The 16,556-nt window shown below is 43.3% G+C and overlaps 2 protein-coding genes across 3 annotated transcripts; both read left to right on the top strand.

The window, feature by feature from the left end:
• Nucleotides 1-38: 38 nt before the first annotated feature.
• rnaset2l (ribonuclease T2, like) lies at nucleotides 39-9,930 on the top strand. Its single transcript, XM_066703872.1, has 11 exons — nucleotides 39-3,430; nucleotides 5,078-5,133; nucleotides 5,979-6,077; nucleotides 6,215-6,272; nucleotides 6,375-6,436; nucleotides 6,964-7,021; nucleotides 7,558-7,625; nucleotides 8,013-8,126; nucleotides 8,255-8,303; nucleotides 8,827-8,901; nucleotides 9,538-9,930. Exons 3-11 carry the CDS (start codon nucleotides 5,986-5,988, stop codon nucleotides 9,727-9,729), a joined length of 768 nt encoding a protein of 255 aa, XP_066559969.1. The 5' UTR covers nucleotides 39-3,430; nucleotides 5,078-5,133; nucleotides 5,979-5,985; the 3' UTR covers nucleotides 9,730-9,930.
• A 59-nt stretch (nucleotides 9,931-9,989) lies between these two features.
• adad2 (adenosine deaminase domain containing 2) lies at nucleotides 9,990-16,481 on the top strand. 2 transcript variants are annotated; one of them, XM_066703871.1, is made up of 9 exons: nucleotides 9,990-10,177; nucleotides 10,718-11,184; nucleotides 11,715-11,843; nucleotides 12,016-12,166; nucleotides 14,025-14,183; nucleotides 14,425-14,639; nucleotides 14,996-15,230; nucleotides 15,566-15,698; nucleotides 16,166-16,481. In XM_066703871.1, the coding sequence occupies exons 1-9, from the start codon at nucleotides 10,065-10,067 to the stop codon at nucleotides 16,274-16,276; spliced, it is 1,713 nt and encodes a 570-aa protein (XP_066559968.1). In that variant the 5' UTR covers nucleotides 9,990-10,064; the 3' UTR covers nucleotides 16,277-16,481. The 2 variants fall into 2 exon arrangements, with proteins under 2 accessions (XP_066559968.1, XP_066559967.1); XM_066703870.1 differs by having other exon boundaries at nucleotides 10,134-10,177; nucleotides 10,673-11,184.
• The last annotated feature ends 75 nt before the right edge of the window (nucleotides 16,482-16,556 follow it).

The following is a 16,556-nucleotide window of genomic DNA, read 5'->3' as shown; positions in this document are numbered from 1 at the left end:
ATTGGAGATGATTGTTAGAAGACTTTCTTTTTTAATCTTTTTAATCAAAGACAAAATCTTAGGTCAATGGGGCCTTATATAACGCAAGTCAGTAATTAACTATTGTTTGCCTCTGTGACAATTTGTTTGGGAAGGGCGCTGAACCAAACAATGTGATTGATATAATGTTCTTCATCTGGGCACTTCTATTGCAATCCACTGAATTCTCTGCGTTGGTTAATCATGTGGAATTAAAACCATCTGTGGAGACTATTCAGTAGAGAAACTATAATTTTTATGTTCCAGTTTGATCAAGGTTCTCTAATGGAATGCAATAGCGGAACATAGATCATCTCTCTTATCTGCCCTGTCCTCTCAGCCATTTACAGATTGTTCATTGACTCCTCTGCACACACAATTAAATAGGCATAATTAGCTCCTCTTGGTTCACTCGTCAGTGCTATCCAAAGGTCTTTTCAGATTTATGGCTTCTTGACAAAGTGCAGTTTAGAACAGTGTTGGTGCAGGTAAGTTTCTATAGACTTGATTTACAAAGATGATCGCCCCCTGGTGACTCAGAGAATGCGGTTGTTTGTCAGGTGTGGTTTAGTGTCAGATGAATGTACTGAAATGCATATTCACGTTTTGGATGGTGATTTTACTCCCTATTTTTCCAAACAAATCTTGAAAAAAATTAAAATTAAATAAAAAGGAATATCACCAACTCAATTGCCTAGGTTAACAGACACAAAATTGCGAAGTAAAAATAATAACGCTAAACAACTATGTATGTGTAAATAAATACTTGTAATATATACAGTATTTTTTTCAATTTTGGAATGAAATGTGGCAATGCAGGATTCATAATTTAGCAAACTGTGAACCTGAACATGGAACATGTTTTTCAGCACTGCAACGCACACTTGTGTCATCCTGCACAAAATAATGCACTAACTGTTTTCCACACATTAAAAGGCTTTATTGTAGACAGGGTCATGAGTTACATTCAATAGTGCTGGGCAGCGCGTCTTGGCTCCTATCTATTTCTGGGCTTACAGGCAACAAGCAGCCAGTAGAGGGAGTAGCAGGTTCCTGAAAAAGCCAGAGAGGGTGATAGATAGAGTGGTATAGAGAGAGAGAGAGAGAGAGAGGGAGAGGGAGATAAAATGTTCAGATCATTCTGGCTGCCTCTTTGTTTTCAGCAAATTGAGCCACATTTATAGAACACATAAAAAGTTCACAGCTATTTTTTCTTATGAGGCAGAGGCACACACACAAAGGAGAAGGGAAAGTGGCACAACATTTTCACAATTTCAGAGCCTGATGTATGTAACCAAAAGCAAAGCAAATGTCATTTTTCAGTTTAGGAAAAATGACCTCACGTCAAGTCAACAATACACTAGTCAAGGAGACACTGCAATATGTCACATTTACAGTTATGCAAAACCTAAAGGATTTTATACATTATATATATATATATGTACCTTGGCCACCCTGCACCACCCACCAGTTCTCCAGTCTTGTTAGCCCACCTGTTCTCCAAGTCCCCAGATTGGAGAACAGGCGGCCAGGGCAGGATGGCCGAGGTACCCGGACCCCCACGGTGACCTGTCCTCCCAACAGTTTAAATTATCTTCCATGAAGCTGACTGCTTTTCTGACCTTCAGGTGACCCTACCTCCAAGGGTGATTCCCATGGTGAAACGATATAGCAGGACATCCACTGTCCCCCCTTTGATATGGACGGGGAGGCCGTTATCCTCCTGGAAGAGAGAGAGAGGCAAAAATCATCTTACATTGCCACTACTCAGACAGCAGTAACAGCACAGGGACTGTAATGTAGGCATTGCACACTTTGTTTATTAGTGCCTTCACTGATAAAAATATATTTAATATTCTCACACTACAGATCAGCATTTACATCTACAATCTAGATTCTAAAACTAAGGTGCTAGATTCTAGAACTGCACTAGGAACACCCTGCTTAAATCATACAGTTCCAGCCTACAGTTCTAACCCAGCTCCTGCTTACTTCATCAGTCTGACTAGCTGATTAACTAGATGACTCTCCACTGTTTTACCTGGAATACTTTCTGGCATTCTGGCACTTTGTTCTTTAACTGATTCCTGGCCGTCGTTGTGAAGGAGCGAGACGCCAGCCGCTGCAGGTTCTAGAATGAAGAACACGTGTCTGTTTTGCACTCCAGCCCTAGTTGTTGCTGTCCTGACCTCCCCGCTCATCCAATGAAGGGCTTAATTAAGAGCTCAGTTAGGACACCTCATGGACCAGGGTGGGGACTCACTGTACTAGAGTTTGTACAGATTGTTCATCCAATTCATGTGTCACATTTACAAAGGATGGATTGGATAAAATGTTACTGACTATGAAATAGTACTCGGCTTGCTAAATTGATTTTTAGTACTTTGTACCTAAATAACTAAATCCGGGATATATGCATGCACAAATGTGTACAACTTCAGTCAAAAATAATCGCCACCTTCATTTGAAACAGTTATTTGGTAACTTGTTTAGTTAAATATTGTTTGTTAAACTCCATCAGTCATATTTGTGCTGTTTTCATTCCATTTCCCCCTTGCATCCACTTTTGCACTGTTAGTGAGTGTGAGAGAGAGAGAGAAACAGGTGACAGTGAGGTATTTATAGCGAAGATGTGATTTTAACTGTGATGGCAAAATAGAGAAGTGATTTTCTTCTGCAGACCTTTCAGTTCCTCCTGTTCAGACCATAGATCTGCCCAGAAAGGATAACAGCTAAGGGCTCTTACCCTCAGACCAGCCTCTCCCCTCAGCTTACACAGCAGAGTGCTGTGCTGTAAATTCCCTTTCTCCGTCAATCACTATTTGTTAATTGATAGTTAATGGGGGAGTCTCTGGATTTTAATCCCAGGTGGTGGACACTGCTGTTGTAAGATACTTTACCTAGATTGCTCCAGTAAAAAGCCAGCTGTATCAATAGATAATTGTATGTAAAAAGAATGTGATATATTGAAATAATAATAAAATAATAATAAATCAATAATAGTATCAAAATGGTACATTTAGTGAGATTTAATTCTCTATATTGTGGTTACCCGACTATGTTTTCTCAGGCATGTAGTTATAGTAAAGCTAATTTTAAAACATTATTTTGCAATGTTTTGACTAAATCTCCTGGAGTCTACAAACTTTTCTTGCCCCTACTTTGTACTGTCCTGTGGTAACTTTATTACATGGTTTCCCCAGATAAAGAATATAAAAAAACTTTAAAATATATTAAAACAACATTTATTTATTTTACTTCTTTTAACAAAGACACTTTCTCTTTAATTGGGTCTGAGTCTGGTCTCTCCAGTCTCAAGGTCAGACCTGTCCATTAACCATGACCGTGCCTTGCAGCCAATCAGCTCCATGTACTGTAACCCTGCTGAGGACCCTCAAGGAAAGCCAATCAGGTGAGTAGGAGTAGAGAGTTCACCCTATCACTACAGACCCTCTATCTGCGGACTCCCACCCCTCTCTACCCTCAGCAGTCAGACACAGTGTCCTGGCTGCCTGTAGTCTAATTTCGGAAAGACGGGAGTGTGACTGCTATGGTATGCGTGTCATGATTTGCACTATCCCTTTTCTGAAGCCCTTGTACTATTCCAAAGACCGTTTCTGCAGCAAAATCACAGCAAAACAGCAGAACCACATTCCTGCACAATGGGCCTGTTTTCACTCCCCTTTTAGGCATATTAATTTGAACACCAGTGTGTCACAGTTCATGGTAATCTCTGTAATCGACGGCCCTTGCCAAACAACAATCCTGTTCCTGGTTTTGTGTTTTATTTTTATTTATTTATTTATTTATTGTCTTTCTCTTCTTAAACTAGCACAGACATGTACCATTTTAGGAAGGTAAGGAGGAGGTGGTAGGCCAGCAATAATACTGGAAAGCAGTGCAAGGTTACAGAGAAACCTAACCTCTGCACCCTTTTCAGTTCCTCTCTGGCATACAGCAAGCAAGAAAGAAAACACCTGCAATCTGCAACCGCTTTGTATGATAAATCTTATTCTTATTCTTCCTCTGCGATCAATACAACACTTCGGTGTAGACATGTAAACATCCACCCTCATTTTCCCCCTTTTCTACCTGCCTGCTTGCTTGCCTGTTTGCACAGATACCTAGCAAAGAAAGACTGAAGAACTCTCTCAATGTTTAGATCCACATTACAACACATCAGAGCAAGGTAGAAAAAAATAAAAATAAATGTGATATTACCAGTAAGTGTCTCATTCTGGGCGCTGATCTGTGTAGCTCCACTATCTGCCTCACAGTGCACAACCCTTACAAGGACACACAAACATTGCAGTGGTTCTGAACGAGAGCCAAAGTATGGACTGCAAGAGAGTACAAACTGTGTTGTGAAAGTGCAGTAGCTAATTTTAGAATTCTCTCCGAGGTGAACTGTGAACTCTCAGAATACGTCTACACCAGAACCCCAGTTCAATTCCAATTGCACCCCCCACCCCCAAGCTTGTCCCCCTTCATACTTCATCCATCTTCTGTTCAATGCATTGACAGGAGGGTTTTCAAGTATTCAGTTGCATTTCAACTGGAAGTCACCCTGGGTAAGGGCATCATTTCAGAAATGATTGTTAGTAATAATAATAAAAATAATAAATATATGTCAAAATTGTGGTTACAATCATTCGTCTTGATGTTTACAAGTTGGCCAACCGTGCAATTTTTATGCTTTAGAATTTGTTGTTTAACACTGCATGTGAATCATTGTGTGCAAATAAAGATGTATACATACAAAGATACAAACATTTAGCAGGAGAAGAAGTAACCAAACACCAAATACATTATCAGTGTACCATATGAAGAATTGATGCATTTGCAGGTATTTAGTGGACAGACCAGACCAGACCACCGGTCAGGCCAGCCAGGCTCTTTATTTGTAATTACCGATCTCAGATTCTCAGTCACCCTAATGGAACAGAAAGCTGGGCTTCCCTGAAAAAAGGAAGTGAGAGTGCACCACAACTTAGGCACAGTCATGTGGTTACTTGCGTGTGAGCTGAGAAATAAAATGAAAAGTCTCTGCATTACACAGGACACAGCCGTCAGACACACTGCGATCCCCAGGCTGCTCCAGACACACTGCTGCTGGTAAGCCGGTCTTTAATTAATATTGGACATATTTTATTTTTATTCAGTCTGGGGCAATGTTGGGTTGCACTGGGCATCATTTTCAGGGGGTATGGTCAGAGCATTACACACAGTTCAGTTGCTACATACCAGTACCCTAGATGATGATGTTCTTGACTTATTTATGTTTGGCGTGGTTGCTTTATTCATTGTGTTGAGGAGTTGACTCAAGGTTCGGGTTCACATGACAGTTCAGCACAGTTTCAATATATATTCATTTGATTTGATGGAAAATACTTTTGTTCGTCATATTTTTTTATTGTTAGACTGGCAGATCTGGCATTGAATAGTGTACACACACACACACACACGGGGAAAGAGGAATCGAAACATCCACTGTAGCTGCCAGGTAAACAAAAGGAAGAGACAAAGTGAAGTGAAAGGCAGCTAGTGAAAGTGTCTGATTGCTCTACTCATGTCACACAGTGATCAGGCTTGTATCTCCATGGCTATTTTTCTTGTTCACGATGTGAGGCTCCTTTGTGGTCCCTGTTAGATAAGGTACCGTGAGCAAGCCACAAAACAGACACCCATGAGCCTTTTACTCCAGTGAGAACCTCATTCTCCAAAACTATGGTGAAGTAGAAAAAATTTAATAATAATCATAAATAAATACTACTACTACTACTACTACTACTACTACTACTTCAGCTACAAAAAACATTTCCTATAATATTAATAGTATGATACAGTTTAAATGCGTATTTATATACTTGTAGCTGATGGGGTTTTTAGTTGGTTTGTTTATTCCTGTTAGTCCTGTAACTCCACCAGTCCTGCTGTGCACCATCTCTGTATTTCTGCAGTGGGACAATGAGTCTCTTCTCCAGCCTGTCTCTCGCCCTGCTGCTCGTCCATGCGCTCCCTGCTGCCACCCAGGACAGCCACACTGGAGCTGACAAGACGTAAGGGAGTACTCTTGACTCGGATCGACCCGCTTTCTCTCTGTGTCCGTGCTTTAACACCGACGACAGTCAGAACTCGGGTTGGAGTGAAAGGGGGCTTTTGATACTGTGTCCCTTTGTCTCTCTCTGAATCGCAGGACCTGTCAGTGGGAGTGCATGAAGTTCACCCTCCTGTGGCCAGGATCTTTCTGTGTGGTGAGTGACACTTTATTTATAAATATTTTTTTGGGGGGGAAATGTAGGGTTTAGAAAAGGACAATTTAAGCCATTTCTTCCTCCACCCTTCCCTTTTCTCAGAGCCTGAAGGTACAGTGTATGATCCCAGAGTATGTGAAGAGCTGGACAATTCATGGACTCTGGTAATTACAGCCTGCTAAACTGTGACAGCCTGCAAGCAACCTGAGTGATGTGTTATGACTAAATCCAGACTATAACCAGTCCACCAACCGTGGGCAGATTTTATCCATAAGTGGTTTCTGACAATAAATTGGACCACAATGAGGTACAGGTTTGTAATTTGCTATTTGTGTGTCGTTACGTAGTAGGCCAAAGGTGATGGCCATTTCTGTGTAGTTCTTTTTATTTCTTGTACTTATTTAGTTTCAAACATGGGTTATTCGAAGCGTCTCTGTATCCTAACAGAACATTATTTTTTGTAAAAGAAATCCCTAAAACTATTATTTCAGATTTCATGTGCTGTCTTTCTCTTGTTCTAGGCCGTCAGCTCATATTTAAAATAAAAACGAAACCAAAAAACAATGTAAACTTAAATGGTCTTAAGAGACTCCTATTCCTAACAACATTTTACCTTAGGAGGTGTTTGTGTTTTTTGTTTTCTGTTGTTAAGGGTCTTATCTCGTTTTGTTTTTGTTTCCCCCCTCCCCAGGCCAATGTCTATAGGCCACTGTTGTTCCTGCTGGCCGATATTTCCCTCAGATCTGGAGGTCAGTCCCCTGCGCGCCACCACTCGAGAGTGACTATCCAGAATAAATGCAACTTCTCTCAGCCAGTGTAGAGTGGTATTTGACCTCACTTGGCTGGTGTGCCCGCTGTCTGGGAGTTGACCTGTATGCAGGGGAGGGCAATCTTCCCACGTGAGAAGAACCAAGATCCAAAAGGCTACACTTACATAGAATTATAAAGAATATAAAGTATTTTTATTTGTATTTATTTTTATTTATCTGTCCATGACTGTGAATCCCACGAATGGTGTAAAACACCCAAAAAGTGCTTTAAATGTTATTGAGAATGTTATCGCTGTTTTACGTTATAAATTACTAGCAATTTGAAGTTGAGCACCTGGTCCTCTTGACTGGAGTTTGGCCCAGGCAGCAGTGGCCAAGCTTAGGAATAATTGGGAAAGTCAGACTGTAGTTTGGTAGACAGATGGGCTGCCTCTGCCTTCATCGCTCTTCAACTGCAGGGGCTTGTCAGAAGAGCCCACAAGTGTCACTAAGCGCCCCCTGTTGTTCTTACACAGGAACTGCAACCTCAACTCTCCCAGGTCTGGCCCACGCTGTTAAAATCCAAATCCAACTTCACCTTCTGGTAAGTGCCAGCTACACAGATGCCATGTGTGTGTGTGTGTGTGTGTGTGTGTGTGTGCGCGTGTGTGCGTGCGTGAGTATATATTTATAGCAGCCTGAAATGAGCACACCTGTGAAAAAGCATAAGTGTTCAGCCTCAAGCTCTATGTGAGAATGCCTGCATCAAACTCTGCTCAGCGCATTTACATTTTTAAGCTGACGCAGTGAGGTTGACTAGACGAGATGTAAATCAGTTGTTGATCTCAGCTGTAGCACTGTAAAGACAAAGTTGTAGAGCTCTGTAAAGCACTGTACAACACTGTCAGCATGACTTGATTCAGAATGTGATCCCGTCCAATCAGCCCTGACACTAAAGGGGTCCTTCCTGTCCTCTGTCATCTCTGCACAGGAAGGAGGAGTGGATTAAGCATGGCACCTGTGCCGCCTGCGTTGAGGGCATGAACTCCCCCACCAAATACTTCCAAACCTCCCTCAAACTGGAAGCGCACTACAACATTCAAAGGTGAGGGGTCAGGGGTCTGTACCCTCCCCCCACACCAGTACAGAGCAAGGGGCCCTTCTGTGACTTCCTGCCCCCCCACTAAAAAGGGGCATTCACCCAGACTATCTTTCATCTCCTTGTGTTTTCAGTGTCTTGAAGGGTGCTGGCATTGAGCCCTCCTGCAACATGTCCTACAAGGTAACCTGAGAAAGTCTTGCACTGCACTGGCACTGTGTTTAACACTCCCTGTAGACACAAACACTGAAAATATGTATAGATAAAAAAAATATATATATTTTTTAAAAGCCAGAGTACATTATCTTGCATTTAAACACGCATCATTTACAATGTAGAGCAGTGGTCTCAAACCCTGGTCCTGGAGCGCCCCAATCCACTTAGTCTTGTAGTTTACAAAAAGAATTAACAAAATGCTTTAGGAATATACTCTTGGAGACTACAATACCTTAATATGCACTGAGATTGATAGAGAATTCCTGTTTAATTTTACTGCAGTGCATGAAACAAAACAAATAGCTTCAAATTAGATGCATTAATACAGGCCCTCCTCCCCACCGATGCTGATGCCTCGCTGACTTTAAAAACTGAAACTCATAAACTCACCCTTTGACTGTCCTCCCCTTCTCTCTCTCTCTCTCTCTCTCTCTCTCCTCTCTCTCTCTCTCTCTCTCTCTCTCTCTCTCTCTGTTGTGCTTCTGCCCAGTATGAGCAGCTGCACTCTGCTCTGGCCCCAGTCTTGGGAGATCTGCATTTTATCCAGTGTGTAGAAGATCACAGGGTAAGTGGGGCCATAGGAGATATGCAGCTCCTGTTCCATTCCATTCCACTCTATTCTCCTGCAGGGGTACAATTCAACTTGTACTGCATTTGCTTAACTTGACTTCCATTTACTTGAATGGCCCAGCTGAAGCTGACCGGTAGAGTGGAGTAGGCCATCGTATTAACAGTTCCATCCTACAGGTTCAGAGTTCTCAAAGAGGAGTACATTTGAGGTCTCGCAAAGGAGTTATATTATTAATACCATTAGGAGTAGTGGTGGTTGTTGTTGTTGTAAAAAAACAAAACGTAAAACATATTATTAATGTAATTATTTATATTCAGTGAAGACTTTTACATTAAAAACCTTAAAAGTCTCACACTGCTGTGCAATGATAGTGAGAATTGCCACCCCTGGTCTGTGAGTGTGAATCAGACTTGAGGTGGATTGAAGATCAGATATCCTGTGGGGTTTTGGCCTTGCTGGTCCAGAGACCTCAAGAGTAAGACATTCAATACATTCCTTCATCTCTCCTTCCTCCTCCTTTCTATCATCCTCAATCTCTCTCCCACTCTCCCCATCTCCCTCTCTTCCCTTCCTTCTCTTTTTCTCTCTCCATGTCTCTCTCTCTCTCTCTCTCTCTCTCTCTCTGTGCAGAACCGGCAGGTGTGGGTCCAGGTGAAGATCCCCATGTTTAAGAACTTCACTCTGGGCTGCCACCGTCACCTCTTGGGGACCCACCAGCACCCTCCCCATCCCCACCCTTCCCCCGGACACCCCTGCCCCCAGCAGACCCCTATCTACCTCTTCCCCATCAGCTACGACAATCCCCACCAGCCCTGTGACTGAGCACACACTGACAAGACCAGAGCTCATTAACAACACAGTGATAATGATCAACCTGTACATACATACATACATACATGCATACACGCACGTACATGGATACATACTTACATTCACATTTCGTTTTTCTATTGTGTCAATCAATATTTGTAAAGGTTAAAAAAAATGTATACACATTTCATTAAATAAATACCTATTATTATATTTGTGTTCTTAATTGTTTCCTTGAGTACAGTGTGTAATAAAATCAATTTTCAGAACTAACGATGTTTTTACGTGTGAATTTTGCTGGCTTGCTAGGTGAACTTTTATTATCTTTATGCTGATTGGCTGCACTCATGTCCAAATCTGAATTGTGCAATTTGATTGGTGCGTCTGGACGTCACTTACTGAAAAGGCCAACCCCTCTACGTCTGTGGCACGTACGGCTACGCAGTGCAGGAGGGAGAAGGTGAGTTCCGTGTGTGAAAATAAAGAGAAAATCTAAACACAACATCGTAGAGCAAAAGTGACAAAAATAGATTACTTAGGGTTTATTATTGATGTTCGCAAATACTTCGACAAGAAATAATACCGTAACATTTTTTTCTTTTTCACTCGTTCCCGTGGTTCTAAAATGTCGATGAAACTAATGGTGTAAAACCATAAAAAACTCTCAATGTTACGATAAATAATAACTCGTTGTATATTATTTAGTTTATATGCTATTCAAGCGATGTTTTACAATAGTCGATTTGTATACTACATTATAATTGGAAAACACGTTAAAGATTTTCTGCGTAAGTCGGCCACCTGTGATGCGTAGCGTTGTTGTGTTTTGTACATTGATTATAACCCCAGGTTTTGGGCATCGTTTGGAAGATACAGGTTGTGTATTTAAATTGTATCTGGGAAAAGAGGTTTGCTTTATTTAATAATCAAAAAACATGAATCACATTTTCCACAGTCTCTCTGTCCCTCTGTATCTCTGTCTGTCTGTCTGTCTGTGTAGCAAGATGCTCGATTCAGAAGGCACGCTGGACCACAGGCGCCTGCCACGTATGGCTGCCTCTCTGAACCTCGGGATCTCTGTCAAGGAGCCCCCCACAGACACATCCGAGACACCGCTGTCCCTGCCACCCCTTGCTCCCGCCCTTTCCCCCATCACTGTGCCTGACTACGAGCTTGTATGCCAAACGCCCCCCTACCCCGACACCCCAGACCTGTCTCCCGACCCCAGTGTTGCTCCGGCTTGGGGGTCCTCAGGTTCTGACATCCCATACCGAAAGGGGGTGGAAGAGAGCGCAGAGGAGATAGGTGAGGGAGAGGAAGAAGACAAAGAGGGGGAGGAGCAGAAGAAGAAGCAGGAAGAGGAAGAGGGGCAGGATGCCCATGTGAGGGGGGGAGACCCAGGGGATGGCAAACCCTCTTCAGTGACAGTGGAGAACAGCCCCAAGAAAAAAAGGACCTGTGTCGATGGTGAGCCTGAACACAGAGCCTCAACACAACTGGGCACAACACACCATGCAACTCACAACTAATGCAGTTGTGTTGTCTGCATACACTAGTCCTGTACATGTGATGCTTAGTGTTTTGGCTAGCCCTAGCCCTGGTGCCTAACCCTAGAAACCTGTTATGGATGGAAGCAGTAGCCATGTACAAATAATACAAAAATAATTATTATAATGATCACCCTTATCATACAAATAATACAAGTTTGAAGTGTTGAAGTGCTGCTGTAAGTGCCATTTTATTGTTTATATGTGGTCAACCAAAAATGCCTACGTCTTTCATCCGTATTAGTTTGAAAGTAGTAAATCAATACCGATTTAGCCCCCTCAGTGACCGTACCACATGTACCACAATTAAATAAATTAATGAATAATGTCCTTGGCGTTTACATAACCCACTTCCAGTGGCTGACATTGGTTAAGTTGATGTTTTTAAATGCTTTCATTCCAATTGTAGTATTTGATGATGATGATGATGATCCTCTCTGGTCTGTGCAGCAGAGTACAATATCTGCCACCTGATGCGTTCGGCGACCGTGTGCAGCGAGTTGTTCGACCGGCTGCTGCAGGACTGCCCCCAGTTCCACGACTGCAAGAGCTGCCTGGCTGCCTTCCTGCTGGAGAAAGGTGGGCCGGGGGAGTGGGGGAGCCTGCTACACTGACCTCTACTGCCCAGACATAACAGTTTAGCAGTGGAGTGCAGTGTAGTAGTACAGTGCAGTAGTATAGCTTGAGGCGTGAATCCATGATCCAATGATTAACTGGCAGCATCCCCTCTGTGTGTTTTGTTGATATCCAGAAGTTGTGGACACCGCTGGGCTGGCTTTTGAGAGGTACCAGGTGGTGGCCTTTGGCACAGGGGAGTCCTGCTGCTCGGGATGGCTGGGCTTCACAGGGCGCATTGTTCACGACTGCCACGCCCTTGTCATTGCCCGCCGAGCACTGCGGAGGTACCCCCACATACAGATACACACACACGATCTAGGGATGGGCACAAGTATTCGAATATTCAAAGTCATTTATGATAGTAAAAAAGTTGTAGGTGTATTAAAAAAAAAATTAAGAACTGTCTAAATATAATAATGCATTAAGAAGCACACATTTTAATTTTATTCGCAAACCCTCATTGCTGGTAACTATATGTAATACAGTAATGCTAGTATGGACGGTTTTCTGAACCACAAAAACTAAAGGTGTCAGACTTGTGTGCCCACAGAGATGTTCAGCTGCTTGTGAAACCAGAGACAGACATATGGTTCTTAAATATATCGATGGCAGAAATAAATCACTACCTTGAAAAATGTGCGATTAATACAACCACTGCCTGATCCATTGACAACAGTGTCAGGACAAGGTATATTGTTTTGATGCTGCATATGATGTTATAGATATTTGATTAATTTAATTAGTGACGCTTATTGTAATTGATTAAGCTTATGTGGAGGTTATCCAGGAAAAAATGCCAACACTGAATTTGTGAAAAACTGTTTAAGAAGGTTATGTATTCCAGAGTGATGTTGGTGTATTCATAATACTATATGAATATATTAGTTGTTCTTAAAAATAAGTTCTGCCAAGTTAGTTACAATCAGTATAGCTACATAAAGGCAGCGACTGTATATTTCATACTTACATGCTAACACACATGGCTATGTATAGCCATGACAGATTTGAGCAACACAAACATGCACTTTTAATACTGTACTGCAGTTTAATTATTACGCAGACAAATAATAATGGAAAATATCTGGGATACCTAACTTAACCGGGCTCCATACGTGTAGTGGAGTTTTCCACCACCAATATTGATAGCATCCCCCTACTCCATATTAGTGATGTCGAGTCTGCCCCCCCCCCCTTGGCAAATCCACTTATCATCCACCCCCCCCCCCCCCCCCAGACTTGAAATCTATGTCCCCCCACCAATTCTGAAACATCCACCCCCCCACACTCACATGGAACTGCATAAATGGGATGTATGGAGAGACGAGTGTCTGAAGGTAGCTTGGTGCAGTGTGGTCGAGACAGCGGTAGGTGAGGGTCAGTGTCTTGAACTGAATGCGTGCCAGTATCGGGAGCTAGTGGAGGGAGCAGAGCAGTGTAGTAGCGTGTGTGAATCGGGGCAGAGAGAATACCAGACGAGCCACAGAGTTCTGGATGAGCTGGAGCGGCGGGTAGTAGTTGCAGTCAGGCCGGCCAGGAGGGCGTTGCAGTAGTCCAGGCGGGAGAGGACCAGGGACTGGACGAGCAGCTGAGTCGAGTAGTCGGTGAGGAAGGGTGTAGGAGAGCACAGGATCGAGGGTGACTCATAGGTTCTTAGTGAAAGAAGAAGGAGAGAGTGTCGTAGATTCCAAGGGGATTGAGATGGAGAGATCAGCAGAAAGTGAGGAATGGGGGAAAAATTTGGAGAGGTTGAGCTTGAGGTGGTGCGAGTGCATCCAGGCAGAGATAGCAGACAAACAGGAAGAGATGCGAGAGGGGATGAGAGGGTCAGAAGAGGGGAAAGACATCTGGGCATCATCTGTGTAGAAGTGGTAGGAGAAACCATGGGATGCGATGAGGGAGCCCAGGGAGCGAGTGTAGAGAGAGAACAGGAGGGGGCCCAGGACGGAGCCTTGGGGTATGCCTGTAAGGAGAGGCTTGGGGGTGGATGTGAGTGGAGAAGATTCATAATATATTAGGATACGTTATTTGAGTAGGACCCAGAACAAGCTTGTCAGCACTGCAGTTTGACCAGTGGGATTTCTCCTGTGTGTTGGGTGCTGCTTGTGTTGAGGGGCAATGTATTTTTTTTTTTTTTCTTTTCAGGTTTTTGTATAAGCAGGTTCTACTGTTCTACAGCGAAGATCAGGAGAAGTCCATTTACAAGAGGTCCCCGGACAGTGAGCTCCTGCAGCTGAAGCCAGGCATCTATCTGCACCTGTACACCAACCAGACTCCCAAAGGGGCGGCCCAGTGCATTCTCATGTGAGTGCGCGGTGCTGGGCTGAAAATAACTCTTAGCTACTGTGTTCTCCCTGTTTTTGTCCATCGCCCTTCTCTCTGCCCCTCTCCCTCTCGCCATCTAATAAATAATAAATAATAATTATCCCTACCCTTCTTTTTGTCTCTCTATCTCTCCCTTTTTCATCTCCGTTTTCCTTTTTCCCTCTCTCCCTCCCTTTTCCTCTTTCTTTCTCCCTTCCTCTCTCCCCCTCTCTCCCCACAGGAGGATGTCCAGCAACAATTACACCTCCCTGAAGCTGCAGTGCCACACCAAGGGCTCCCTCATCCCCGCCTCCTTCCAGCCGCCCAGTGTGTGGGCCTCGCGCATCTGCTGCATGTCTGACAGCGACAAGCTGACCCGGTGGGCCGTGCTGGGGGTGCAGGGGGCGCTGCTCAGCTATTTCATCAACCCCCTCTACATCGTCAGCGTCGTGCTGGGTGAGAACACGGCAGAGCAGCTGAGGCTCAGTCCAGCACACACTCGGACACGGGCATGTGTACATACACACATCACTAACTGACACGCATACCCATGTAGCCACCCAAGTAGGAGATTTGAATGCCTACACAGACACACAAACATACCCACTCAGGCACACATACCACAACCTTAAATATGTACTCACACACACACACACGCCATTAACCTACATGAATAGTAATGTTCAATGCATTTTATTTCTTTGACCTGCCTGTTTGCTTGAACCCCATGTAAACTGGTGCAAGAAGTCTCTTCTGGTATCGCCAGCATAATTATCACCGTGAATCAACTGTCCCCCCTCCTCCCCTCGCAGGAGATTACAGCCACAGTGTAGAAAAAGTGTCAGACGTGATAAACGAGCGTCTAGGGCAGGGCTGGCATAGTCAGCTGCCCCCCCCCTTTGAGAAGCGGGAGATGTACATTTTCGGTGGGGCCAACGTTGGCCCGTTAGCCAGCCCACCTGAGTACAAGGACCTAAGCCTCAACTGGTGCCTGGGAGATGTGGGTGTGGAGATCATTGACAGCACCACTGGCCGCGCCATTGAAGAGTAAGCCGATGCACTTGGAAGTTTAAGAAAAGGATAACGATAAAAGTGGTGCATTTGCCACACAAATCAGAGTTTGAGTTGCAGAGTTGCTATATATATATATAAAAAAAAAAAAAAATCCATTCCATAGATTTTTGAATTAATAATATTAATAATATCTGAAAATGCTGCTTTAATGAGGCTTAAGTATCTCTGTATTAATAATAATAATAATAATAATAATAATAATAATAATAATATTATTATTATTATCATCTTTGTCCACTTACATATTATAAATCAGTGATGTTATTGTAAGCCGTGTGTGTGTGTGTGTGTGTGTGTGTGTGTGTCAGGTCTCCCTTCACCAGCGGCCCGTGCCTGTCCAGCCGGTTGTGTAAGGCAGCTTTCCTCAGTGCATTCAGGGCCGTCGCAGCGTTGACGCAGCGCCAGGACCTGCTGGAGCTCTCCACATATCGCCAAGCCAAGGTAAGGCCCCCAACCACATGTCGTCAAGGCAAAACAATCATCATCATCATTTATTATTTTATTATTATTATTATTATTTTTATTTTTATTTCTTGGCAGACGCCCTTATCCAGGGCGACTTACAACATGAGTGCAAAACAAAGTGCAAAAATACAAACAACATGAATGGATTCTGGGTTATGGTGAATCCACTCAGTATTCCATTCACTGACACTGTTGGACGCTTTACCAGAGTGATAAAGCTGTAAGGCAAACAGGGCACACTACTAAAGTTAGACCCATGTCCAACAGACTGCAGCTGTAAACCAGGGGCAAAGCCATAGTGCCTCAGTTTGGTGCTTTAAGTGGGTGTTGAAATATGTTTGGCCACTTAAGGTGCCATGAACAAAATAATAAACAAACTGTTCTGGGAAATTATCCTGGCAGGGATGTTAAACGGGGGGGGGGTTGTTTTGTGTTAATCTCAGGTGAAGGCCAAGCTCTACCAGGAGGCGAAGGCAGTGGTCAGGGCACAGTTTGTGAGCAACAACGTGGGGACCTGGAACTCCAAGAACATCGTGGACAGCTTCAGTGACTGATCTGCTCTGCCAGGCAAGACTCATTTAGGGAATGTTCTGTTTCTTTTAATTCATTTTTTGCTGCATTACTGTTGTACTGAAACTTGTCAGTTGGTTTTTAAGTTAACAACCGTTGGCGTGTGGGCCTGGTGTGAATTTATTATGGTATGCTTTATTAAATATAGAAGGAGTAAAACACCATTAAATTATAGTGTTTACATTGCAATGCAGAATAATAGTAGTTGATTTATGCTGCAGGCTTCACAATCTCCTTACATTGCCTTGGCTCCTAGTTTTCTAT

The sequence above is a fragment of the Amia ocellicauda genome, chromosome 5 (assembly GCF_036373705.1).
Source record: "Amia ocellicauda isolate fAmiCal2 chromosome 5, fAmiCal2.hap1, whole genome shotgun sequence".
Classification (NCBI taxonomy): Eukaryota; Metazoa; Chordata; class Actinopteri; order Amiiformes; family Amiidae; genus Amia; species Amia ocellicauda.
Note: the sequence above shows the minus strand (reverse complement) of the source record. Positions and strands in the feature narration are given on the sequence as shown.